A 27,835-nucleotide genomic window follows, 5' to 3' on the forward strand; every position below is an offset into this window, starting at 1 on the left:
TCTCCCCCTGGGGGAGGTAACCCTTGTGTTACTGCATTTCTCTGTATCCCCTCCCTCTGCCCCCACAACACTTAGAAGCCTGCCTCTGACAGATGAGCAAGTTAGCACAGTGGTCAGGGGCTCTGACTTGAGAGTCAGAATCCCAGCTCAAAAAAATGGGCACCGTAAAAGTGCCCATCTCACAGGGTTGTATGAGAACACAGGGGACTAGAAACACCCCGTAGGAGCCTGGCACGTAGAAGTTCCTATTCAAGGAGCTCCAAGGACCCCCGGAGATTGGATCAGAGCAGCAGCTCTGATGGACACTGTGCCTTCCCGAGATGGTTTCCCTCTGTTGTATTCAAATCGGGGAACAATGGGCCCGGGTTCTGGGAGGGGCCGAGGGTGGTCCCTCAGATCCCGGCAGCCCCAGCCCACTGGGAGGTCAGACGCCTCCTTGGCTGGACGTCTGCACCATGGACAGGGATCTGAGTGACGAGGACAGTAAGTACAGCTGGGAGATGTGGGGCGCCCACTTCTGGGGCTAGCACTGACCCAACAAAATCTTCCCTCTGTCTTCCGTGCTGTCCTGGGTTCTGGGTCTGTGTTGCTGAGAGCATCTATCCTTCCTTCCTTCCTTCCTTCCTTCCTTCCTTCCTTCCTTCCTTCCTTCCTTCCTTCCTCGTGGAAAGCCCATTTGCAGCCTGCTGGCTGTTCTTCCAGAGTGTGCCTCTGGGCAGTGGAGGAGGAAGAGGATAACAACCCAGTCGAGAACTTTCCTCCCTGACCATGTCACACCGTCCAAGTCTCATATTCTTCAATCTTCCTTTCTCTGGCTGACAGTTCCCCACCCTGCTCCTGCCCCAGCCACAGGTGAGCCTGAATACCGCACTTGGGCTCAGTTCTGAGATGAGGTTAATTTTAAAAAAGTGTCCTGGAAGGTCTTTACTCATGATCTTCCTCCAGCAAAGAGGTGCTTGTTCATTACTGCTCCAGAAACACAGTCCTGGTGGCCCCGATGCTGTCATTCCTGGAACAGAAATACAATGGAATCTAAGGACTATTTAAAGAGGTGAAGATGGACATGGCATTTTAGGAAGAAATGTGCTATGTTAAAAAAAAAAAAGAAATTTCTGATCTTGCATTTGGAAGGGGCAGTGTGGTAGACTATAAGATTGGGGCTTGGGAGGCTAGGGTTCGGGTCCTGGCTCTGCTTTGAATTGGCTATGTCATTTAAACTCTCTGAGTCTCAGTTTCCCCAGGTATAAAAGGAGATGGGTCAGGAGTTCCTAATTTGAAGACCATGAAGGTGAAGGCAAAATGTTGTATGAATGTACTTTTTTTGGGGGGGGGGAGAAGGGAGGTGGTCCTCAGCTTTCATTTGAATCCTGGAGAGACCTGTGACACGAGTTCATTTTCACAGTTCCCGAACTTGGGGACTTTGAAGGTCCTTTGCAGATCCAGCACTATTGTCTTTAATGTAGGTAGCTGAAAGCTTTAGGTTTCAGAGCTGAAGCGGGGTATGAAATACACCCATGCAAATCTCAGCAACACATTTAAAATCTTGTTGGAATCCTTTTTCATATTGAAATGAGAGACTGTACAGAGATATTTTATCATGTATTTGAGATGGACCTAATCTGCTCTCTGACATATTGGGAATTGTGTAGCCATGATCTTATAAGCTTCTACTGATAAGCCAATGTAACTTTTCCTCTTTGAAATACTGCTCCTTAGCAGTCTTGCAGTTTATACTTGGAGTTTCTTAGTAGCAATGGGCTAGGTCAGATCTGGATTCAGATACAAGTTCTGCTTCCTAATTGCTGGGTGACTTTGCTCAAGTCACTTAACCTCTCTGAGCTGCATTTCTCACATTGAAAATATAGATCATATCATCTGGAAGAATTGGTAAAAGACTAATTGGATGTGAAGTGCCTGTAACGTCACTTAGAGTTGAGCAGGGATGGAATAAATGATAGCTCTAGAAAATGATCAGACTATGTCTCCCAGATCTTTAAAAGTAAACTGCCATTAATGAAAAATACTTTCACCTGCAGTGTTTCTGTTTTGGCATCATGCCTTTTGGTAAGCCAGGTGAGAGCAAGGTTAACTCTTTAGTTCCCTTAAACTTCTAAAAACTCTGATTCTGCCAAAGGGTCACCTAAATGCTGGTTTCCAATATAATCAAACCATAGGGTCTTACTGCGAGGTATGGGCTTGTTCAGGAAAGTTTCTAGAAGCAAGTCTTTCATTTCTTTCTTTCTTTTTTTTTTAAAGTCTTTCATTTCTGATGAAATCTGAAACTAGGTCAATATTTGTCCAGGTTTCAGAGAGGGAGCCTGTGGTGGGACTCACGTAATTGAAATGTCCCTCCTTAGGTGAGAGAGGTCGCTGCCCACTTTGTCCCAGGTGAGTTACTTTCCCCAGTCCCCAAAATGCTGTCTCCTCAGTTTTTGAATCTGTAACGTGGGCAGCTTCAGAGGCAGCATATCTTCTTCCAGTGACACACTTTGGGACCAAAAGGAGGCACAGACAGAGACATTCTGGATGTGGCATCCACGTAGAAGTCACCATGAGGGCCTCTTAGCACGGCCATCGTAAGCCACCGGGCTGCCTCTCACAGCATCCCGGCTAGAGGGCACCTCTCGCTATTGGCAGGGGCACTTCCAGTGATAGGCTGGTCCCCTCTCCTTAGCTAAGGCTGTCAGGAATTCTTCTGCATTCCCTTGACATCTCTTTCCCTGGAACTACTACTCTTTGGTCTTGGTTCTACACCCCGATCCCCCAAGGCTACTCAGTACAGGTCTGTTCCCTGTTTAAAATAAGAAACCTTCCGAGTTTTTTCTTTTCTAGCATGACCAGGTCCTGTTTTTTCAATAGTCCCAGATATAATGTGGTTTCAATCACTCTTGTCCGGGAGGGAGATGTCTTAGCCCAGAAATGAAGCAGAAAAATCCCCTCCCTTATTCTAAGAACCATATCCCTTGTATACAACTTATTTTATTATAGACTGACCCCCCTCCCAGAAATGATGTGCAAGAGCCTCTTCAAGTAAGGTGGGCCCCCACCCTCCAACCGTAATTTAAGGACAGGGCTGCTGTGATTCTGGACAATATGACCCAGGTGGCAACTCCTTACTCCTGGGCACTGATAGCTGGGGAGGGGGAGCAGTGATCGGAAGCCACACCACCGTCACCATCAGTGACTCATTGCTGAGGGATGGGGCTCATCCCTTGGTACCCAGGCCAGCTCTGCGCCCTTAAGACTTATTCATCAGTGTTCCTCCCATCCCAGCTTTGAATTAGAGACCAGAGATTGGATGAAGCTCTCAGGGTAACTTGGTAGGAAAGATGCAGGACTTCATGGCAGCGCTCAGCTTCTAAGAGCCTTGGCGACTGACTGTGGGGCTTTAGTGCATCACGGACCCCCTGGGATGGGGGCACGGCCACCAGAAGCACAGGCCCTCCCTGTCAGTTTGGCCCTGACCTCTTGGGGCAACTCTTAGCAGAAAGATAGAGTGTCCCTTTCTGTTTTCCCAATAGCTCGTCTCAGGGACTATATTCCCTGAGCCCTGTTGTCGGGAAAAAAGACCAGGGCCCTAAAATATACAGTGATGTCCCCCCCAGATGACACAGTAGGCTAGCTCTTTGGTGCTGCGCTCATGGCTGGGGACATAAGGATGAATGCGCTGACCTACCTCCTGGGTGTTCAAAGCCTAGTGGGGGAGGCCGACCCCAGATAGACTTTTTTACAATAATTCTTAGAAAGCTGTTTGGCAAAAGCAACAGCAGAGAGTGGAACAGAGTCCTGAGGGGAGGCGGGGGCACAGCGGGGCAGGCTTTGTAGGAGATCCAGTCCGGGCTGAGTCCAGCCGAAGGGGGTGAGCGGGTGTGTCATGGGCAGGAACCCCCAGAACAAGCCCTGGATGAAATGACTCGGTGCATGTGCCAGGGTGAACGCACACATCAGTGTCCCGAAGGACAAGGCAGCACTTAGAATTCCCACCCCGCCCTGTGGCCTTGTCTTGGTGTGATGACACTTCCTACAAAGCTAGAGCTCCACACCCTAACTGAAAAATCTGTTGTAACGTTGGCTGGGTTCTCTCTTGGCATGCCGCAGGGGCCTGAAGGACCCCAAGGAGAACTTCTCCCCGGCCCCTCCCCATGCCTCTTGATGCTGGTCTCACTCCCATGGCGGGCGCCATGTTTGCTCTCCCAAATGTGTTCTCACTGGCTCCCACCCCGAAGCTCCCACAGAGGCCTTTCTCTCTCCTCCCCCTTTCTGCTCTGTTCTTTGTCCTCACTCCCTCATGGGCCACAGTGATTGTTTTCTCTTCTCTCACCCTTTCAGGTTCCAGGCAGCATGGGCAGGTCTCTTCCCTACAGCCGGGGAGGAGACTAGAATCTCTTCTTTCTGTCCCGCAGGTAATATGGGGCCTGTGGATACAGGGCCTGCTCCGCTGAGGCCGGAGCTTGGACGTTAGCTGTGGGCTGTGGTGAGCCACCACCGTGGTTAAGACGTGGGACGGCCTGGTCAGGCTTTCTGGTCTTGCTACGAAGGCTTTTAAATAATGTAGCCAATTATTTGTTTCTTCTTCCCGGCAGAGCGGGACTTTTTTCTTTCTCTTATCTTCACCCGACTCTCCCGTTTTTATTACTTTAAATTATGATAGAATACACGTAATGTGAAATTTGCCATCCTAACCACTTTTAATTGTGCTGTTCGGTGACCTTAGGTACCTTCCCATTATCGTACGACTATTACCACCATCCATCTCCAGAATCCTTTCATCTCTAGCCCCATTAAACAGTTCCCCACTGCCCTCTCCTCCTTGCTCCTGGCCAACACCATTCTATTTTATGTCTGTGTGGATTTGGCCACCTGAGTCTCTCCTGCCCCATCTTCAGTGTAATTCTAACCACAGTGCACTTTGGTGCACTGACTGTGCAGGAGGGGGGAGTTTCCCTTCTGAAGGGGGCTCTCACCCCTCTTGGAGGAGACAAGGTAGGAAACAAACAAAAGCAAGATGGCAGTGGGGAGCCATGTGAGCAGAAAAGGGGCATGGTTTTAGTGCTTTTAAGATAATTAGGACTGGAATCAGAGGCAGAGGATGTGGACTCCTTTTATCCTCTGAAATAAAGGGAATGGCATTCTAAAAAGAGGAAGTTAAAGCGATTATCCATTAATTACACCTTGCTCCACAAGAAAAAAAATTCCTTTCTACACAAAAGAAAAATAGCTGGTGGCTGGTGAGCATCACCGTAGAGACGCTCTGCAAAGCCTTCTCAGCAACCACTCGATGCCCTTCGCGTGGAGCAATAGGGCGTTCGGCTAAGTGGACAGGTCACCGGCTTAGAGTCCGCATCTGAGTTTTAAGTTCTCTTCCTGGCTCTGCCGTGAGTGTGTGAGCCTCGTGCCCCACGTCGCATCTCTCAGTCTCCTCGTTCTTCTGCAAAGCAAGGAAAACGGTGGCTATTGTCAAGCGCAAAAGAGATCAGGCCCGCGCCATCCCCTTGTGAGCCACGGGACACAATGCGTGTCGGAGGGTGGGGTGGCCCAGCTGGCGCTCAGCCCCGACCCCGGGGAAACAGTGATGCGGCTGGGGGGCCCTTCGGGGCGCCCCACGCTGGGCGTCACACAATGACCCGCGACGTCCACGTTCCTGTTGTGCCCGCTGATCGGCCCAGGAAATGACGCATCTGCCTGCAGGTCAGCCTGGAGCCCTTTATTTTTGTACATAACATAATGGTGAGATTAATTTAGTGCTGACGAATTAGGGCTGCCCCGAGAGGTCAGGGCGGCTCCTGGTTGATGGATGGAGCCCTGAGCTTCCCACCTCTTATTCTTCCCCTTTTCCTGCCACTTTGTTTGGTTTCCAGCTGGGCGTCGCAGCCACAGCATGTGTGTCTGTCTTCTGGCCGTCGGAGTGGGGATGCCCCAGCGGGCCCCAGACGTGGGGGTGGGCGAGGGCCTTGCCCGGGGAGAGGGCTGTGACGGTCTTGCCTTTCTCTCTACACTTGACATTTCCCCTCTGGCTTAAAGGAGCACAAGGGAAGGGGAAGAAGACCCTCCCTCCTCCGGGCCAAGGCCTTGACTGAGCATTTACTTATCGCATGCGAGCCTCGCGGCTAAGAGCCGAGCGCACGCTGTCCTACCCGAGGGGCACTAGTACCATCTGCGTGTGTCACAGCAGCAGGGAGGGCTTGTGTGGCGGGCTCGGTATCATGCGTCCATGACTCAGATGTGTCGGAGCCCAGGTCCCTAACCACCGTGCCTCAGGAATTCTGACTCGGGACACCCTTGGCTACAGTCCAACCCTGACCTTTATCCTTAATTCTGACACCTGGGCTCACAGGAACTGCAATGACATGCCTGGGCCCTGATCCCAGAAAGGTTCAAATTCCAGCCTCCTTCTTTCTGAACCCCTCAAACACACAGGGGACCTATGCACACAGGGGATGTCTAAGGCAGGGAAGGCAAAAGAGGGCTCAAGTCTGCCCCACGGCCCGTTTTTGCAAGGTTGTATTGAAACAGAGCCGTGCTCACTGCGTCGTGCATTAGCTATGGCTGCTCTCGGCCGAGTTGAGTGAGTGAAACAGACCATATGACCCACAAGTCCACAGTATTTACTCCCCGGCTGTTCGTAGAAAATGTTTGCTGATTCCTGGCATCTAAAAGAACTTAAAATGCTAATAAGCCTATTAGGAGCAAACGATATTGAGAAGCCAGGTATGAGCGATAATTCCTAGTGAGTTATCATCTTGGGGACTTCAGTACACGTGGGCAGGCACCAGTGTGAAGCCTTGGGATGCTGTCCCCTTGCATCACACCCATATGTATCCCAGATCTCTCCCGTGTGTCTGCGCAGAATCATTTGCTTACAAAGATAAGCTTTCCTGCTAAGGCGGGCACTGTCTGCATCTAGAAACATTCTTTTGTAAGTTTCCTGCAGAGAGAAACTGTAGAGATGCATATGCATTTCTTATAGTCAGAGGACTAAGACATTTCTAATTTAGGGGGAGTGGAAGAATGAGGTTGTTCATTTGTCTTAATGACACCCTGCCTTCCCCTTCTCCCTCCACTGTTCTTAGCTGTGGGTTTCAGCATTCCAGCATTCCTCACCACCTGCGGTCCCACTTCCAGATAGACTCAGCTGCTCCAGCTTAGAACAAGATCTGCTGCTTCTTCTGGCTTCTGTTTTTATTGAACTTGAAAGGACAGGGCAGACACTTTTTATTTTTGTAGAGGGGAAGAGCTGTAGGCTTTAAAGAGCTAAAAAGAAAAAAAAAAAAGAAGAAAAGAAAAAAAATAAAGAAGGGATCTAAGGGGTGAGGGGGATCAGCTGGTGACCAGAGTGTGTTTAGTGACTTCATGCGGAGAGAATTACTTTCCACCAGCCATATTTATCAGCTTGCCCTTTAAAGTCAACTTCCTGTAATCAAATTGGCTCCTGCAAGGACAGAGATGAGGAGTTCTTGTCTCCCAGCAGGGGGGCTGTAGGGAATAGGTTTGGGGGTGGCTCAGTGTGCTGGAACTGGAACAAGGAGCCCCTAGCCTGCTGTGACTTCACTGCTGTGCATCCTAGGAATACTGGATAACCTCTTTGAGCCTCAGACTCCTCATGTTAAATGGAGTTAGAAGTCCTGCCTCCTGTATCTCCAGGTGGGAGGGTGGGGAGTAGCAGCAGGTATTGGGAGGTGCTTTATGAGTTGTCTGTTTCTGGGAGCCAGTTCTTTTTTTTTTTTATTAAAGATTTTTATTTATATATTCATGAGAGACACACAAAGAGGCAGAGACACAGGCAGAGGGAGAAGCAGGCTCCATGCAGGGAGCCTGGTGCAGGACTCGATCCCATGGGATCATGACCTGAGCTGAAGTCAGACACACTCAACCACTGAGCCACCCAGGTGCTCCCTGGGAGCCAGTTCTTCTTACCTTATGCTTTCCTCCTTGGAGATTCAGGGCTGTGTATCTCTGTCATAGCCTGACAGACCAAGCTGAGGGGTTTTTAAAATTTAAATTTTAAAAATAGAAGTATAATTAACATAGTGTTATATTAGTTGCAGGAGTCTAAGGTGAGGTTTTTAACAGCAGATATACGGTGAATGATTCTTCCATATATCTGAAAAGTACGTGGGAAGAACATGGCTTTTGGAGAACAACGAGCCCTGGTTTGAAGCCAGCTCCGTCACTCACTGGCTGTGTGATCTTGGGTGAGCCACAACCTTTCTGAGCCCATTTCCTCATTAGGAGAATGGGACAATATGCGTCAGTTTGGATCATCCAAGTAGACACCCAGATGGCAGTAGATGTGTCAGAGGTCCCTTGGAAACACATGTGGAGGGAAAAGAGGAGAGGGAGCCGGTGTGGGCAGACCACGCTGCAGGTGGACACCCGTGAGAGGAGGGCGGGAAGGAAGGAGCCTCAGACTGTGGTGTAGCTCCAAGAAAGTCTTGCCCAGGTTTGCGGGGAGTCCCAGAGCAAAGACTGCCCATTGCAGGAAGCTGCATTAAAAAAACCCACTCCACATCCCAGTGCCTTAAAACAACCACCATTTCATTATCATTCATGATTCTGCAGGTCTGGAATTTGGGCAAGACTCAGCTGGGTGATCCTTCTGCTCCCTGTATAACCGATTAGGGTCTGTCTTAGGTTGTTTGCTGCGACAAACCATAGACCGCCTTGCTTAAGCAGCAGACATGTATTTCTCACAATTCTGGAAGCTGGGAATGCCAAGATCAAGGTGCCGGTAGACCCAGGGTCCGGTGAGAGCCTGCTTCTGGCTTGCAGACAGCCACCTTCTCACTGTGTGCTCACAGGGCAGTGAAAGAAAGAGCCCTACTAGTCTTTTTCCCTGCCCGGGCACTAATCCCACCACAGGGGCTGTGTCCTCACCACCTCATCTAAACCTAATCACCTCCCGAGGGCTCCAGCTTGTAATGCCATCCATCAGGGGTCAGGGCTCCAACATATGAATGTCCGGGGGACACCGACATGTGGTCCATAACAGGGTCAATCAGTGGTATTCAGCAGGCAGCTGGCCTGGCGGGCCTGATGGCTTTGCTCGTGGGCCTGGTGGCTTGGCAGGATGGACGGGCGGCTGGAAGTCCGGGCTCTGCTGGGCTTCTGTCCATGGGTCTACGTGTAGTCCACGTGGTCTCCCAGGAAGCTAGCCTGATTTCTGACCCGGCAGCTCGGCTCAGGGGGCAGTGCTCCAGGAGGGAAGAAGTAGAAGCTGTGGTCTCTTCATTGCTTCCACTGTGTTCCCTTGCTTGAAGCAGTCGCAAGCCTGCCCAGGGTCAAGGCGAGGAGATACAGATGCATCTCTTGATGAGAGAAGCATCGAAGAAATGTGAGCATCTCTAAATCAGTATGTCTCCTGGGGTCCTGAAATACGGTCATGTTTCTAAAGCACCTGCCATTAGAAACGACCACTACCCACCATTTGCTTTGATGTGGATGGAACTGGAGGGTATGATGCTGAGTGAAGAAAGTCAACCGGAGAAGGTCAATCATTATATGGGTTCACTCATTTGGGGAATATAAAAAATAGTGAAAGGGATTATAGAGGAAAGGAGGGGAACGGAGTGGGAAAAAATAGAGAGGGAGACAAACCATGAGAGACTCCTACCTCTGGGAAATGAACAAGGGGTACTGGAAGGGGAGGTGGGCAGGGGGGTTGGGGTGACAGGGTGACGGGCACTGAGGGGATGAGCCCTGGGTGTTATACTATGTGTTGGCAAATCGAACTGCAATAAAAAAATATACAAAAAGAACTAAATAAAGCACCTGCCACGGTGGCCGGCCCAGAATAGGTGCCCAGCACACAGGAGCTGCCATTCTGAACGCTTCTCTCAGCGTGATTATTCGTGCTGCCACTAGCACACCCCGCCCCATCCCTGCCTGCCCTGCAAATGTGTGTGCCACGGGGGCCAGAGCGAGACTGGCTTAGTTAACCGGTGAGCACAGCTGCCGGCTGTCACGGCGGCGCCCGTCCCTCCCAGAGGCTGGGGACTGCCTTCCCTCCGCAGGTGTGGCCGACCTCAGCTTCGAGGCCGACAGTCCTCCGGCGCCGCCCGCTGAGCTCCTGGACAGACTGCCCAGCTATGACTGGCTTCTTCAAGGAGGTGGTAAGTCCGCGAGCGCCTGCCTCTGCAGCCTCTTCCCGGGGCCTGGGCTGGTTGGGGAGACCTCTCTGGAACGGGCCAGGCCGGGACAGCTCGCCCCTCCCCTGGGGGGGTCCTGGGAAACCTCTTGTCACCATCGGGGTGGGGGGAGTGGGACGACTCTGTGTCCACGAACATTCCGTGACCATATCCATGTCCTTTAAGACTGGGATCATGCAGGTGTGAGAACCATTCTTCTCGCATTAGGTGCCTTAGGATGTGGGACTCGTGCCCTTCGTCCCGTCCGGCCGCACATTCAGTCTTTCCTCCCTTCACCGCACGAATGCCTGTGCCTTTGAGCTAGGCCGTTGAGCCCCGGACTCCTCTCTCCCCCAGGTCGGCAGATATTCTTTCCACCTTTGGAGGCTCCCGGGAGACCCCTGGACCAAAGGTGCTGGTCCTCATTCATGGACCTCAGGTGAGCTGCAGCGAGCGCCGTCACAGAGGATCGTATGTGGTGACCCTCGCGTCACCGTTGCCCCCCCCTCCCCAGAGCCCCTCCTTGGGGATTTTAGGGTCTACGGATGTCAATCCTGACAGTGCATCGGGATGCCACACCTACTGGACCGGATTCTCCAGGGACGGGGCCCAGGAAGGTGGATTCTACCAAGCTCTTCAGGCTGTTTGGCTACCAGGCTGGGGTTGAGAACCACGGTGTCGACCAGGGGCTGTCCTAATCCAACCCATTGCCCATTTTTGTAAATCGAGCCATGCTCATTTGTTTATTGACTGTCTGTCGCTGCTTTTGTACCACACGAGCCGAAGTGAGTGATTGAGGCCGAGACTGTATGGCCCATGAAGCCTACAAGATTTACTGTCGAGTCCCTTAGAGAAGCTTGCTGACACCCGGGCCCAGGACTCTGGGCGGAGCTCCGGCTTCCCAGCCGGCTTGGTGTGGAGGGAAGGTGCAGGCCCGCATTCTGGGTCTGGCCTCTTGTCTGGCTGGCTGTGTCCTGCCTTCAAGGGGTCTCCTGGCTGCTGCTGCCCCGCTGCTGCCCGCAGCGCCTCCCCTTCTCCTCCCTGGCCGCCCATCTTCCGTGCCCGGGGCAGACCCCACTTCCTCCGTGGAGCACTCTTGACCATTCCGGGCCCACACCTCCTGGGGTGCATGCACGCAGGCCCCTCTGTGCGCAGGCAGGGGTGCTGGAGACATCGCTGTGCCTGAGACGGGCCTTTGGAGTGGGGCTGCTGCGGAGAAAGAAGTAAATGAAGATGTGAGGGAGGAGGAAGGAGGAGAGGATTCCTGCTTCCTGGAGGTGTTGGCACGGGGGGACTTCGCTAGGAGGGGACATGGCAGCTGGGCCTGGGCGGAGGGTTTTCTAGGAGGAGGGGGAGGCATCCAGGGAGACTGCCAAGGAAGGGGCCTTAGCTGCTGCCTTCACAGCCACTGCCGCTGCGGCCCACCGTGCTCTGTGTCGGCACCGCAGTCAGGTAGCTCCTGGCTGGGGTCTTCCGGTGGGCACTGCTCACAGCTCCTGCCCGAGGTCAAGGTCTCCAAGGGCAGGAGCGTGGTCTAGCCTAACTTTGCCTCCTCCTGGCTGTGTGACATCTTCTGCAGACCTCAGTTTTCCCCATCTGTAAAATGGCATAATTCATCTTCAAAATGTGAGTGTGTGTGTGTGTGTGTGTGTGTGTGTTTGGGTTCAAGATTCAGCCCTTCCCGTGAGCCCCGCGCTTGAGCTCATGCAGTTTTGCTGTCCTCTAGAAGGAGCTACTGTGCTCCCACCGCGGACATGGGTTCACACAGCCCCCCGGGGCCAGAGCTGCCGTCCCCGGGGCAGCCCCGGGAGCTTCATGAGTGTGATGGGCCGCGGCCGGGCCCTTCCCTTTCTCCCGGCCTCATCTGCATCCGGAGGTGCTGGCTGGCCCTTTCCAGAGACCCTGCGTCTGTGCTCTGTCCCCAGCAGAGTCCCCACGGTGACAGAGGAAGTGGCTCGTGAAGCCCTCCTCAGCTTTGTGAGCTCCAAATGCTGCTATGGCAGCGCGGCCGCCGGGGACCTCGTCATCCAGGAGCTCAAGCAGCAGACCCTCTGCAGGGTAAGGGGGCCTGGGCCTGGCGGGCCCCTGGGGGCGGCCTCTGTGATGTCAAACGGGTGCAAGGAGTCTTGGGGGGCGGTGTCTATGAATAGTGGTGACGCTGAAGCCCTTGTTGGTCTGTAGCTGCTGAAAAGCTGGAATGTGCTGGCCATCGTGGGGAGCACGTTACATGTATGTCTTACGAAGTCCTCAGGGGCGACCCCATGTGGTGGATATTACGGTCACGAGTTCAAGGGCAGGAGCTGCAAGTTTAGAGGGGTAAGGTCACTTGCCCCAAACACACAGCTAGAAGTGACAGGGCTGGGACTCTCTTGCTGGTACCAAAGTCCATGTCCTGAAACACATGACTAACCCGCCTCCAGGAGGGGTGGGCAGAGAAAGCTCCATCCACTCCCTTGATCCCCCAAGTGACATCTGTGCCAACGAATCATTTCATCATCCCCCTGGGCCTGCAGCTCCAGGGAAATCCTCTGTCTGGTACTGAGACCACGCAGGTACCTATGTCACCTTTTGCATTGACAGGGCCGAGGGGACAGATTTAAAACTCCTATTTTCTAGTGTCACTGGCACAGCCACCCTCTGGTGAGAGGTCAGAGTGGGAGGCTGGGGGAGGAGGCTCCTGTGTCGCTGTGTGACCGGGGGCGAGTCCCCTGGCCTCTCTGAGCCTCTGTTTCCTCCAGTGTCAAAGGAGGAGCCAGCTGATGTCCAAGATCCCTCACTGTTTTGGGATTTTTGTGGATGTGATCAAGAAGGAGGCTCTTGACATCAGGTGGAAAAATTCCTGCAAAGAGGATGTTTGGAGAAGCAGATTCCATCGGTCTCCATCTGTCAAAGAGCAATTGCTGCTCCACAGCTTGCTTTGTAGAACACTTCTGGGTAAAAAGAAATGGGGGGCTGAGATCGCCCCAGCTGTGAGCCCGCCAGGAGAGATTTCCTGGGGCTGACTGATCTCCCTGCTTGTCTGGGGGCATCTGGAGCAGAGATCCCTGGTGCAGTCTTGTTTCAGCAGCTGGTGGCGCTGGCAGGGGGCCTTCCAGTTTCCCCTCCGAGCCTCTGCAGGGGGGAAGCGTCCTCTTTCTGTGGCATGCTGTCTTCCTAAAGGGCATGAGTGTGAACATGCTGGTTTGTTTTTTCCTCTGTAGTATCGACTAGAGACTTTTAGCGAATCAAGGATAAGCGAATGGACATTTCAACCCTTTACTAGTAAGTGAATTCAGTTTAACTGGGAGCAAATCTGACAGGGGCTGGTGGAAAATATCAGGACACGTCTTAGCCACTAACCCTGAATGAGGTGCTCTTCTGCGTGCAGCCTCGGTCTCCCCGTTCCCTGTGAAATGAGCGGGTGGGCTTTCATCTCGGGCTTTCCAGTGCTGATCTCAGCAAATCCTTCCTGTCCGGAAAGCGGTTTGCAGGAGGACCTAAAAAAGTCTAGTGTTTGCCTTTGGCCACAGACTGGTGCCGCCTGGCCACAGACAAAGGCAGTGTGTGTGCCTGGGCATCTGCCTGCCTTGGAGGCCGCCCCCAGTGTCTCCCAGAGTCCCTAGGACCCTGTTCGCCGTGCCATCCCACCTGCTGCTGAACCCCACTGGAGGCTGAGGGTTCCCTCTGGGAAGCCCTAAGCCCTTCCTCTTCTGCTGACATCTCTGGTTCATCCTTCAAGACTCAGCAGCTGTGCCACCTCTTTTTTCTTTTTCTTTTTTTTTTTTTTTAAGATTTATTTATCCATGAGAGACACTGAGAGAGGGGCAGAGACATAGGCAGAGGGAGAAGCAGGCTTCCTGCAGGAAGCCAGATGGGGGACTCGATCCCAGAATCCTGGGATCAGGACCTGAGCCCAAGGCAGATGCTCAGCCACTGAGCCACCCAGGTGCCCCCTGTGTCACCTCTTTTATGAAGCCCTTCAGGATTTCTTTACCTGCTGACCCCATCCTCAATAGAAGGAGTCAGTCTTCTGGGCTTTCCGAGCATTCATGCAGCTCTTATCCAAAGTACTCCACATATCCCATGACGTTGTATCGTGGTTGTAGCTGTGCCGCACCTCCTTGAACGGAGGAGTGGGGACGAGGAAGGGGAAGGAGGTGGGGATGGTCACAGTTGTGATGGTGGTTCTTGTTATTGATCTGTCTCACGGGCCAGCCCTGTGCTAAGCATTTCTATGCCTTCTATTTAATTTTCACTACCATCCTATCTGGTAGGCAGGTGCCATCTATTTTCTCATTTTGGAGGTGAGAGAGTTTAAGGTCGGAGAGGTAAAATAACTTGTCTGGAGTCACGCAGCTAGGAAGAGGAAGAGTCAGGAGTCAGACTAGGTCTGCTCAGTTCCAACACCTGGGTGCTTAACCATGGACTCCGAGGGGCGCCTTGTCTACCCGTCCCTTGGCCCAGCATCTTGCCTAGTGCCTGGCATCAAGTGAAGGCTCTATACTATTTGGTAGATAAATGAAAGCTTGTCCTTGCAGCTGTTCACTGGCCTTACAATGATCCCTTTCTGTGTCAGACCAGTCAGTGGATGGGCCACAAAGAGGGACCTCCCCCAGACTTTGGGACATCAGGGTCCAGGTCCCCCCGATGTTTCATGAAGACACGAGGAAGTTCCAAGTCCCTCACTCGTCAGTGGTCAAGGTAACATGATTGTTGGCGTCTTTGCCCTTCTCTCTGAGCCGGTTTCCCAGACACTACATATTTCCTCAAACCTTTTCTTTTTAGAAAGGAAAGCCAGAATGCAGACCGCTGGTTCATGCTGTGGCTATCCATAAGGCGAATTCTAAGGAACCCCAGAGCATGGAATATAGACCCATACAAAATTCCATGCAAATTAGGGAGTAGTCACATAGCGAAGGGATGATTCCATTTACCAAACTGTCACCAGCTTTAAACAGTAAGTGTTCACATTCCTGAGACCATCTGAGTGTTTTAAATTTATTTTTGTTTTTTATTTTTGCCTGACAGTAAACAGCTGAAGTGCTGAATGAAATGGATATAAAGCAAATCTCAAACATTATTTGGATTTTCAGTAAAGGGACAGAGTTTGACTTCTATCCCGTCTTATGGAAGTATAATCCCGACACGAAGTGAGGCTGGTCTAGTGTATCACAAAACCTCAGATGAGGAACTCCCTATTATGTTCTCATCTTCACTGTAGAACTTGATCAAGTATGTAACTTTCCCCTATGAGTTTTCATAGCATCATGTGATGACGAGAACTTTGAGAGGTCAAGAGAGGGTTCTATTCTTTTCTCAGGAGTGGAAAAGCTGTTTTGATTCAGGGATTAGATTGCAATAGCCCATTCTTTGCCTTTCACAGAAATGCTGTGCATTTTTTGTGATTTCTATTCCCAAAGACCTCTTAGCTGCCCAATGGGCCGAGGACACCAGCCTTTGTGGTTTAGCCTGGGAGCATGAGTTAGGACGCGGAGCTTGGAGAACAGACTGGGCTGGGGCCCTCAGGAAATGGTAACATGATCTCCTTGGCTTGGCATTCAAGGCCCTTTGGAATCCTAGTCAAGTGAGAATGGCCATCATCCCATGCTGGGCCTGAACGGCTGTACCTATGTTTGGATTGGTGACGCCATGGGGTGGGTGTGGGGCTGCTGACATCAGGAGGCCTTGGTGCTTGGGAGACTGGAGCCAAGGAGGGCTTCTCACTTTCAGGAATGTCACAAATGCCATGGGCGTGGGCGCTACAAGTGCAGCGGCTGCCATGGGGCCGGCATGGTGAGTCCTGTGTGGCTGCTGGTGAATTAATGATTGTGTAGGAGGAAGAGGGGCCCTGTGGGGATGGAGGGCTGGGCTGGGGGCCTGGGGCTCCCCCACTAACAGTGTGACCTGAGGCGAGTCATCCTCCCTTTCTGGGCCTCCATTTGCTCACCTGTAAAATGGGCAAGTTGGATCGGCTGTTTGCTACTGGCCTTTGTTCCCTTGGATGGTTTATGGTTCATGATTTTAATTCTTCTCTCTTTTTCTCATTTGTCTGCAAACACTCCCTGAGACTGAGCACTCGCTCAGTGCTGGGCCCTATAAGAGGACTCAGGGCTGAGGGCCTTCCCAGCAGGGACCCTCTGTCCTGGGGAAGACCGACAAATGACCAGCACATGTAGTAAGCGGTGATGAGCCTGAGGTGAAGTTCAGGGGGCTTCGGGGGGCAGAATGGATGGGGACCTTGTGTTAGTGCCCTATGGCTACCAGGGGGCTTAAAACGATCGATATTTCTTCTCTCACATTCTGGAGGCTGGAAGGCTAAAATCAAGAGGTCAGCAGGGTTGGTTCTCTTGGGAGACCTCGAGCCTCATTCCTAGTGCCTGGCAGCCGCTCCTGACCCTCGGCTCCCCACTCCGTCCTCTGCCTCTCTTGTCCTGGGCCTTCTCCCGACGTGTGTCCCAGGTCTCCTCAGGCCTTCTGCTGAGGGCACCAGGCTCCGGATCTAGGGCTCACCCTCGTCCAGCATGACCTCATCTTAACTAATGACATCTGCCAGGACGAATTCCAAACAAGGGCAATTCTGAGGTTCTGGTGGGTGTAAATGTCGTGGTTGGGGGTGGAGGGAGCCGGTCTTCAACCTAGTACAGGTCCCTACGTGCACAGCCAAGCTCTGGCGCCATCAGGCTTCTCTTCAGAAAACTTCAAGGCTGCTGACGCTCCCGGGAGTGAGACCATGCTCCTCAGGTGTCCTCAGCTCTCTCCTTTCGCTCTGATCTTTTGGACACATGTTGACCAGTTGCCACCCTAAGCCATGCCCTCCCCATCCTTCTCTCTGCCCACCTTCCATCTGCTGCGTGCATTCCTTGCCTACTCACATGCCACCTATGGGGCCCACCTATGGCTCGTCCCGCCCCCTCTGTCTCCTGTACCCTCACTCCTGCCACATGCCTCCTCTCGGCCTTCCTGGAGCCCCTCCCTGCGGTCTTTATACTTTCTCCCTCCACCCCTGCTCCTCTTCCTCCTCTCCCTCCTCCCTCAGGCTTTCCCTGCAATGTCTCCAGAGTCCACTCTTGGAAAGCCTGGAGGCCTTTCCAAGACAGAACTCCCCATCCCCAACTCAGCCAGCCTGCCCCCCTTCTGAGTCTGTCTGGCCGTGGCTGTTTGGTCAGGGTGCACTCTCAGGGGTCATGGGGAATCAGAGAGGAGCAGGGGAAGATGGTGTCTCAGGAGAAACACAGATGTGAGGATGTAGCATCTTTGAAGGCTACAGCTGGAGGGGCCCAGAGGTGCACAACGTCCACCTTTCCCATCTTACAGATGAAGGAACTGAGGCCCAGGGAGAGGAAGTGGCTTGTTCAGGGTCACCAGGTTGGGATTTGAACCGAGTCTCCAGATGCCCTTTGCCCCTCTTCCCTGGGAGGCCGGCAGGGCTGAGGCTGTGCTGTGTCCACAGGTGAGATGCTCCTCCTGCAGCGGAGCCAAGCGCAAAGCCAAGCAGTCCCGGAGGTGTCAGATGTGCTCAGGGTCTGGCAGGCGGAGGTAGGAGTGGGTCTCCCCAGCGCTGAGCTGACGAGCTCTCACTTCTGGGCCTTCTTGCTTTTCATTGTCTGCTCCTCTGGAGGGAAGTCAGGTGCCCTGTCTTGTCGCTCTTATGCCCCAGGGTGCTGTGCCTGGTAGGTGCTCAGTAAATATTTGTGGAGTGGGTGAGCTTTCCTCCAGGCTTGCTATTTCGAGACGAGACTAGACCTCGTCCAGCAGTCTGGGGCCAGATGTAAGGAATGAGGCACTGCTGAGAGGAAGGGAAGGGGTGCTTTAAGGAGGAGAGACTGCACATGTGGTGGGAAATAACCACAGAAAACCACCCAAAGGTGAGACCTGTAAAGCTCTGAGGATCAGGACCGAGGCAAACCCTTATTTATAACTCATTGTGGAGCCTGAGTGGAGACATCAAGGAAGGTTGGTTGATTGACTAAACAATCAACAAAGTTCCATCTCTCTTCACAGGGCTTTGCAAATAGTGGGTTATTGCATTTTGTAAATCGTGTCCTTAATGTATTTATTTATAAATCATTAGAGGGAAACAGGAAACCATGAGGAGTGAGACTATTCAAAGTTGTGTTGGTTGATGATACCTTTGATTCATTTTGACCCAGGCCATCCTTCTAAGAAGCCAGAGAGCAAAGCTTTGGCAGACCTACCACCTGTGGTTGGTAAAGAAGGTCTTTGATTTGGAGAGAAGCTTAGCTTTTTTTTTGTTTACAAGTCAAAGAATCCTATTTCAAATGAGCTTAACAAAAAATTCTACCCTTGGAACAGAAAAGTACAGGATTATATTTCTGGGATGGCTTCAGGTACAGCTGGATCCAGGTGCTTAAACAAAGTCACCAGGACTCTGTCTCCATCGCTCATCCTGCTTTTCTTTGTGTTGGCTTCATTCTTAGGCATGCTGTCTCCTGTGGTGACAGAGGGGACAACCAATAACTCCAAGCTTCATTACCTCAGTAGATGAAGATGTCCCTTTCCTGATAGTTTCTAACAAAGTTCTAGGGCAGATCTCATTGCACTCACCCAGGTGCACTCATGTGTGCTCATCTTTGCGTCAGCCACTGTGGCCAGATGGAATAAGCTGATTGGCCAAACCCAGGTCCCAGGCTGGTCACAGAAGGGGTGGTCACAGAGCCCACAATCTGTGTGGTCAGGGTGGGAAAAGGGTGGTCTTTGAAGGGACCAGGGGCATTGCCACCAGAAGCAGGAGGTCGAGATGGTGGGCAGGTGGAAGCAACTGATGCTGACCTCAGTCCACCTCTATGAGGGAGGATTTGGGGTGAGCCCTCGAGAAGCCACCAGGACGCCGCAGCTGTTTGAGTGGTGCTGACCACGTGCCCCCCTCAGGTGCAGCACATGCTCAGGGAGGGGAAACAAGACCTGCGCCACCTGCAAGGGGGAGAAGAAACTGCTGCACTTCATCCAGCTGGTCATCATGTGGTATGTGGCAGCGTCTCAGCACTGTGGCCTGATGGGGGTCCCCGGGGGACATGGCCTGGACTGGTTTCTGCGGAGAACTCCAGGTGGTTGGGGTTTTCCTGGTCCAGGGACTCGTGCCAGGAGAAGAGGGCTTCAGGCACCTTGGGAAGAGGAGAGGTCCCTGGGAAAGGGGGTCGGGTGGCTGGATGCTGGCGTGCTTTACAACAGACAGACCTGGGTTCAAATTCTGACATCGCCACTTTCTAGTGCAGCAGCCACTCGAGGCCTGGGCCGTCTCTTCTGGAACAGAGTCCCTGTGTCGTAAATGCCCCCATCAGGGAAGGCTCCCGTGCGTGATGGGTTTGTCCTGTGAGCACCGTGCTAAGCGCCTCGCAGCTGAGGACAAAATGAGGCGCTAGAACAGAACTGTCAGGACTCTAGCGGTTTGCCATTTTACAGATGAGGGTGCTAAAGAGCTTTCCCGAGGCCCCAGCAGTAGTAATGCAAGCCCTCCAGCCCGGCACTGATTCCAAACCTCTGTTCTTAACCCAACGTGCCATGTGCTCTGCTCCTCTCGCTCGTCACCTCCAGGAAGAACAGCCTGTTTGAGTTTGTGTCTGAGCACCGCCTGAATTGCCCTGGGGAGCTCCTTGCTAAAGCCAAAGGAGAAAGCCTCTTTAAGGATGAAAACACCATGGTAAGGGGGGCTTTGAACCATCACGAAGGAAGCTGGGTTCCTCCTCCCCTCCTCCTCCCGCCTCCTGGAGGGCTGCATCCTCATGGGAAGACCGGCTGGGTGGGAACAGAGGGGCTGAGCAGGGGAGAGCCTGCTGGGACCCCGCGGGGCCAGTTCTCTGCTCACCCCCTTCCTTCCTCCCTCCACACCCTGACACAAAGCTTGAGACCCTCCTCTCCTAGCAGGAGCTATTCTGGGGATAGTGCCCTGGGGATACCGTAAAACAAAACCCTCGCCCAGGTCGATCTCATAGTCTGGTGAAGGGAGAAGGTAATCACGTCTTGCCCTCATGTCAGAGAGTGGTTAGGGTCACCAAAAACATGCCAGCAGGGTAAAGAGACAGGAGTGGGTGGGGTGGGGTTTTGGGGGGGGGGCTGGGAGGTGACCCTGGGCAAAGACTGGAACAGTGTGTAGTGGGGTGGACAGTGTGGACTCTGGAGCCAAGGTGTCCAGCAGAGGGAGCAGCACAAGGCAGTGGGACAGGAGGGATGTGGGTTGTGCAGAGTAAGGAGCTAAGCCATGAGAGGTGCCAGCGGCCAGATCGGGGCGGCGGGGGGGGGGGGGGGGGGTCCTGCAGGGCAGAGGTTGGCAAACTCTGGCCCTTGGCCTGCTTTTATAAATAAAGTGTTATTGAAACACAGCCATGCCTGTTTGTTGACATATGTCTGTGACTGCTTTCCTGCTGCAAGGGCAGAGTCAAGTAGTTGAGACAGAGACCCGATGGCCTACAGAAGCCTGAAATAGTTACTATGTGGCCTTATACAGAAGAGATTTGCCAACCTCTGCTGTAGGCCTTGGCAGGAAACTTGGCTTTTATGGGACATCTGAGAGGGCTTGTTTTCTCTGAGAGGGCAGGTGCTCAGCCTCCTTTTCTCTCTCTCTGTCTCTCTCTCTCTCTCTCTCTTTTTTACAGTAAGTAGCCTTTTCAGATTGGCTTTTTTCCCCTCACTTTATAGCATGTATATTTAAAAATCGAGGCATAATTGACATACACCGTATTAGTTTCAGGTGTATAACACAGTGATTCGATATTTGTATGTGTTGTGAAATGATCCCCACAATGTCTAGTTAACATCTCTCACCACATACTTACGGTTTTTAGTTTCTCTGATGAGGACTTTTAGGATCTGGTCCCTTAGCAGCTTTCAAATATGCAACACAGTATTGTTAAGTATAGTCACCAAGATGTACGGCACATCCCCGGGACTGACCGACTTTCTTTCTTCTTTCTTTCTTTCTTTCTTTCTTTCTTTCTTTCTTTCTTTCTTTCTTTCTTTCCTTTCTTTCCTTTCTTTCTTTTTTTTTTTTCTGACCGACTTTATAACTAAGTTTGTACCTTTCCACCACCTTCTCCCCTCCGACCACCAATCTGTCTTTGTATCCGTGAGTTTGTTTTTTAGATTCAGCATAGAGATCCTACAGTATTCGTCTTTCTCTGACTGATTTATGTCCTTTAGCACAATGGCCTCAGTGTCCATCCATGTTGTCACAAAGGACAGGGTTTCCTTCTTTTTTATGGTGGAATAGTAATTCTCAGACTCCTTCCTTTGCCCCAAATCAGTGTGGCTTCCTAAAGGCCCAGCTCAGGCATCGGCCCCTCAGGAAGCACCCCTGCCCGCCCCAAGCCTGAGTCAGAAGGCAGCAGGGGGGTGCAGGTAGAGGAGTCATCTCTACCCACAGCCCCCCTTTCTTGGTTGGAATCAAAGTCCCCTGGAGGTTAAACACTGAGTGGCCTCAGGCCCTTTCCTACCTGGGCTCGTGTTCCTGCCCCCTGTGAATCAGAGCTGCAAGGCTTCAGGTGCTGACACCTTGGGTCAGGGCAGCGAGGCGACTGCATCTCTCCGGCAGGTGTACCCCATTGTGGATTTCCCGCTGCGGGAGATCTCTCTGGCTTCCCAGAGGGGCATTGCGGAGCACAGCGCTGCCCTGGCCTCCCGGGCCCGAGTCCTGCAGCAGGTGAGTGGGGTGGGGGCTGGGGCCCGTTGGGAGACTTCTGGGGCCGGCCCTCTGGTCCCATGAAGGAGGGCATGGGCTGTTCCCTCTGCTGGGGGGCCCCTTCCAGAGGAGGGAGGGAGGCGTCGGCTAGGGGAAGGGTGGCGGAAAGGAGCCCCGGTTTAGGAAGCGGAGGGAGTACCTGACACTGACCAGAGCCATGTGGCCGGAGGGCAGAGAGCAGAGCAGTGTGGGGCCTCAGGGGCAGGTGGGACCCCTGGACATAGAGAGCAGGATTCTTATCCTGAGCAACTGGAAGCTATCGTAGGGTTTCAGGCAGGACCGTGGCTCAGCATGAGTTTGACTCTAACCCCATGGGTTAGCATCTTCAGAGAGGGGGAAGAAAAGTGCAAGCCTCGGGGTGGTAGGCAAGTCTGGAGCCCCAAGTCCTGCCCCTGGGAGCACTTTGCAAATCCCAGGCGTCTCCAGGCTGGGATGGCTTCCAGGGAAGGGTTGCTCCGGTGCTGTGTTGGGAGGCCCACGAGGTGGCGGTGTTGCTTTGCGGCTTTGAGTGGTCACGGCTGCAGGTGTCTGGGGGGACCCGGGACGGGGGAGAGGGGTTGGCCAGGGAATGGCCAGCGCCCGGGCTCCCTGAGTCTTATAGCCTGGCCTTATATCCTGGTTCTCCTGTGTCTCAATGTGGTCGTCGCCCAGCTACTTCTTCCCTGAAGTCCGATTTCTCATGAGTGAAAAGGAGACGCTGGCACCACCTCAGGGTTTGCTAGAGATGCAATAATTTGCTTTGGAACCTGGTGTTCAAAATGCCCCTTTTCCTTCTGGTCCCTTTGCAACGAGTACTTCCCCTTCTCTCTCTGCACATCTCCCCTGTTTGCAGGAGAGAAAAAGATACATTTAATTAAAAAGTAATGATGCCCCTCTTGGAGCTGTAGTGGGCCTCAGAAATCATGGGTGGGAGAGCCTCCCTATCCAGAGGGGTGGGCCACCACTCATCTTCTGCATCGGCACAGGGGCAGAGATTTCAGATCTTCTAAAAAACCGGATTTTTATATGAAACCTTCTAATTTTTCCATATTGAGAACAAACGTTTAAAAATGCTAGGAATGGGATTCCTGGGTGGTGCAGCGGTTTAGCGCCTGCCTTTGGCCCAGGGCGCGATCCTGGAGACCTGGGATCGAGTCCCACGTCGGGCTCCCGGTGCGTGGAGCCTGCTTCTCCCTCCTCCTGTGTCTCTGCCTCTCTCTCTCTCACTGTGTGCCTATCATAAATTAAAAAAAAAGCTAGCTGAAAAAAAAATGCTAGGAATACTGTATGTGCTGATGGGTTGGCTCTGGCCTGTGGGCTATTGTCGGCTACCCCTGCCTAGCCCAAACCCATGAGTCTCCCAGTAAATCAGAGGAAGCTCAGAGAGTGGAAGTAATTCACTTAAAGTGACACAGCTTCTTGGTGGAAGAGCCCAGGAGCAGAACCCACTTCCCTAGTGCCAAGCCTAAGGTGATTACTCACTGCATTCAAGATACGTAACTCCTTCAAAGCCAGTGCAGGTTTATTGGGATATGTCAGCTGACAGGGATTTAGGGCCAGAAACTGCAGGGACAGCTCATTTACCAGGGTAGCATCTGCTTGCCAGCTCTGGCGCATGACTCATGGCCCCAAGCCACGCTCTTGCCCTCTAAGGGCCTCAATGTCCTCATCTTTAAAATGAGCTGGATTGGACATTGCCTTAGATTGGGGTCTGCAGAAGCAGCTTCAAGATGAGAGCTTGTGTGCAGGACATTTATCAAGAAAGGGCTCCCAGGAGAAAAAGCCTGTAAAGGAGTAGGGGAGCCAGAGCTGGAGGGGCAGGGGTCACACAAGGGCACAGTGTGGCAAGGGATCAGTGACTGCCCCATCCCGTCGGAGCTCTGAGCGCCGGTTACACCTCAGCAACCGTGTGCCTGCAGATGAGGGAGCTGGCCTTTTGTTGTTTGGCACCATCCAATCATCGGGCACAACTTCCAAGGCACTTTGTACTCCTGTGTGCGAGGGTCTGTATCCAAGGACAGGACCCCGAGGAAGAGCAATGGGCTGTGAGTAGCAGAGAAGCAGCAGATTTGTGGGAACACGGGGGAGACGAGAACATTGTCCATGGAAGCCCCCAGAGCATCGTCCCTGGGGGACTTTGGTCTTGCCTCACTAGTATTAATGGTGTGGGTCACACGAAGAGCCCCCAGTATTGAGGTACGTCACTGGGAAGGGGAAGAAGATAAGGGCCCAAGTTCAGCAGCTCGCAGACACTCGCGGTTATTCTGAGCCTCTTTGACTTCGAAGACTGACAAGTTGAGTCCTTTTTGGGTCCTTGATGTGGGAGCTGGGAAAACTGAGGCCTGCAGAGGGGGAGTGAGCTGCCCGAGATCACGCCGTGTCGGTGGCAGGCCCGGATGTCCCCAGGCTTCCCCCTGGGGAGTACATCCCCTATAGCGCAGTCCTGACTTGGGCAACACAGGCCCCTGGGAACCAGTCCCGGAGGCGGGAAGGGTAAACCCGGGGCAGGTGGACATCTCAGAGCAGCGGGAGCGAAGGGCTCTTTGGTGAACCTTTTTGGTCCTGCCTCTGCAGGCAAAGATCACTCTGTTCAGGAGTGAGAAGTCAGCGAGTGGAGTCAGCCGGAGACCTGCCTGTCACGACACGGTGCCCCCGCCATGGCTCTCAGACCTGGAAACTGCTGGTCCTGGGGTCATGGCCAAGGTGTGCATGCACACAGATCCGTGGCTGATCACAAGGCAGCCACTCGATGGCAGCTGATGTCCCAACCAATCTGTAGCCTCAGACCCGGAGGCCTTTCTAAAAATTAAATTAAATTAAAAAAATTTTTTTTTTTTTTTCTGGAGGCCTTTTGGATCAGAAGCAAATGGAGGCAGGAAGGGAGTGGTATGGCTATTGCTTCCTGTTTGATCCTGGTAGAAAAGCCTGGAAACGAGAGTGATCCTGACCCGTCTGCCCAGGCGTTTGGAGCAGGGACGTGGGCTCCCACCTTCTCTTGTCTCCTGGTCCCCATTTCATGTCCTCTATAACAAAATGTCGCAGAGGGGTCTTCTATCTGTGATTTCCAAAATTATCACTTAGAGACCACTTTCTGGCATACAGGAAGTCTCCGGGTCTTCTCTGGTTATCTCAGCAGCTCTGTGGCATAGAAGCTTTGATCCCCATTTCCTAGAAAAAGCAAGTACGAGATCACTCAGGGAACTTCATGGAAGACTCTGAGTCCCCTCTTCTGGCCACAATGTCGCATTGCCCTTTGGCTGTCCCTCCAGTGGAGTGAGGAACCCCGCTTCTCAAAATCCGCTCCCTGGCCTGTTTCCCCTTCTCCGGCGGCCCCTGGACCGTCACCTACAGAGTGAGGGGACTTGGAACGGTCCCCAAGGAGTGGAACTTCCTGAAATTCCCAAAAAGGACCCAGCCCTGGGCTGTCCACACCACCTCCCTCTGGGTTTGGGAACCCTTAAATGTGAGTCTGGGACAAAGAAGCATCTTGTGCGGAAGAACTTTGGGGCTTTGACGCAGAGCCTGGACCACAGTACATCCCCAAGGAAGCTTAGCTTCAGCGACTAGGAATAACTTTCCTACGTTAGCTGTGTGCAGCTGCCCTTAACCAAGCAGCATCCAAAGCTGATGGAGGTGGGTGTCTTAGTAGTGTCACCTCCATTCCATTCACGGCCCCACAATTTTGGGAGGTAGTAGAGCAAGTGCTCAGAGCAGGGGTGGGGGCATGAGGGGCTTTAGGACCACTCTGCTGGCGGAGTGAGCGCCCAGGCTCTTAGGTACAGGGTGGTGCTGGGAGGGGATTTGAGCATTAAACCCCTGGGGCTTGACCTGGATCATCTTCCAAACCTGAAATTCCATGAGCCTGCAGGCCTCAGTTTCCCTGTTTCTAAAAGAAAGGGAGGATTTGAGAAAGGCCTCTCTTAAAGTAAGGTCAGTGCAAGAGTGTGGTGAGGGAGGGTCCCGAGAAAAAAGCCTGAGGCAGACCACTAGACTTTGGAATTTCTTTAGTGTCAGTGTTTTACCTTAAAATTTCATTCAAATTGTATAATCTACTCCCTAATATCTCCATGGCTGATATTTATTTATTTATTTATTTATTTATTTATTTATTTATTTATTCATTCATTCATTCATTCATTCATTCATTCCATGGCTGTTTTAATATAGAAACGCTTAAAATGACTTTATTTTATTTTATTTTATTTTTTAAAGATTTTATTTATTTATTCATGAGAGACACAGAGAGAGAGAGAGGCAGAGACACAGGCAGAGGGAGAAGCAGGCTCCATGCAGGGAGCCCGACGCGGGACTTGATCCCGGGACTCCAGGATCACACCCCAGGCTGCAGGCAGCACCAAACCGCTGCACCACTGGGGCTGCCCTAAAATGACTTTATTTTCCACCTTTCCCTGCCCTTCCTCCCCATCTAAAAACTAATGTTTCTGTAAGATGTCCCGTTTGGCTGGTGGCTTTCCATACATCCTGGGACTCCCCCGGGGATGGCTGTACCCTCCCTTTGTGACACATGGAATCAGATGGTGGTGAAAGCTGAGAAGTTAGTCTGGACCAGAGCTTAGCGTGTGTGAAGAAGTGTAATAGGAGAGACACCTAGAAGGGCACATGGGAGCCAAAAGGCCAACTCCAGAGTGTGAACTTCATCCCACAGGTAGTAGGGAGCTACTGGAGGTTCTTGAGCGGGCAAGTGACTTGAATAGAACACTGAGGTTTTTCTTGCCCAATTGTCTCCCCAGCGCCAGACCATCGAGCTGATCCCCCTCACAGAAGTTCATTACTGGTACCAAGGACAGACTTATGTCTACTACATCTATGGCACTGACCACAGGGTGTATGTGGTGGACTACCCTGAGCGGTACTGCTGTGGCTGCACCATCATCTGACATGGCTCAGCTATCTCCAGAGCCTGCACTCTTGTTCCCCAAGGAGGACAAATGAGGTCCCTGAGTGACTGGCTACACTGGACGATCATATACAAATCCCAGTATGTCCTTCTAGACAGTTCAACGAATCACCTGTCAAGCTTTCCAGAGCTCATCTAGAGGAATCCACATCATGTGTTTAACCTACAAGAATCCAGCTACACACATTTCTTTAGAACAGATAATTTAAGTGGCCCCTGGTCTCCCAAGCTTTCGCCCCGATGGAGCGTGTGGTTTGATTTTGCCTCTCCCTTTAGCTTGTCTCAGTTCTGCTGGGCCAATGCTAGGGTGAGCCTTTTGCCAAGCTGAGCGTTATTCAGATGTTGAAAGATATCCTACAAACCGGCTGCCTCTTAATGTGTCCCGAAGGGTGCTCTAAGGCACCAAGAACAAAGCCTCCCACCCCCCCGCCCCCGCTCTGTGGGTTAGGATTTCAGATACACAGTGGAGATCATTTATGTCGGGCTCTGTGATATCTGGGATCTCACCTGGAATATGTGAAGCCTGGGTGGGCTCTGGAGCAGGTGGGGGCAGCTGAGGTTATTGGTGGGAGGCTGGTTCACCCTGAGGTCTGGCCGTGGATAGTGGCTGCTGGCTGGGACACCTGCAAGCCACCTCTCCATGCAGCCTGGGCTCCACCCCCTGGGGCGGTTCTGAGGGGCAGTGGCCGTCATGCACAGCCAACTGAAGAAACAGATGTGTTTCCCAGCTGGAGAAGAGCGCTGCTGAGTTGGATGGGCTGAAGGTCTGCGCGCTGGCATCTAACATGTTGCCTCTGCAAGGGGAGGTTCTGGAGAGCGATTCTGGATACACGTTGGTTCTTCACGTGCCAACCTTAGAACCTGCACATCAGTGGGACGTGAACGGGGTGTCCTGTGTGCCCAGTCATGTGTTCATGGGAGCTCCCACTTTGTGCAGCGAGGCTGGGTGGGTGCAGGGGGTTCTCTTCTCTGCAGACTGAATGCCCTGCTCTGGGGGCCAAGTGGGCCACTGTGCACCAAGTTGGGGGTAACCTGAGGCCCCTGTCATCTTAGTCCATCCGCACCCCACCCGGATGGGGACTGCCACACACTGATGGGGCCAGCCTGGGCCCCCGTGGCCCCCCAGTTCTTGCCCACAGCCCT

At 52.7% G+C, this 27,835-nt stretch overlaps 1 protein-coding gene across 2 annotated transcripts; it reads left to right on the forward strand.

Annotated features, from left to right (window-relative positions):
- Positions 1-429: 429 nt before the first annotated feature.
- On the forward strand, positions 430-27,112 carry SSUH2 (ssu-2 homolog). 2 transcript variants are annotated; one of them, XM_077860868.1, is made up of 12 exons: positions 430-483; positions 10,011-10,109; positions 10,482-10,563; positions 12,050-12,182; positions 13,325-13,385; positions 14,680-14,804; positions 15,834-15,896; positions 17,554-17,639; positions 18,993-19,085; positions 19,656-19,761; positions 21,649-21,756; positions 26,526-27,112. In XM_077860868.1, exons 1-12 carry the CDS (start codon positions 456-458, stop codon positions 26,670-26,672), a joined length of 1,131 nt encoding a protein of 376 aa, XP_077716994.1. In that variant the 5' UTR covers positions 430-455; the 3' UTR covers positions 26,673-27,112. The 2 variants fall into 2 exon arrangements, with proteins under 2 accessions (XP_077716994.1, XP_077716995.1); XM_077860869.1 differs by having other exon boundaries at positions 12,053-12,182.
- The last annotated feature ends 723 nt before the right edge of the window (positions 27,113-27,835 follow it).

The sequence above is a fragment of the Canis aureus genome, chromosome 19 (genome assembly GCF_053574225.1).
Source record: "Canis aureus isolate CA01 chromosome 19, VMU_Caureus_v.1.0, whole genome shotgun sequence".
NCBI classification, from domain to species: domain Eukaryota; kingdom Metazoa; phylum Chordata; class Mammalia; order Carnivora; family Canidae; genus Canis; species Canis aureus.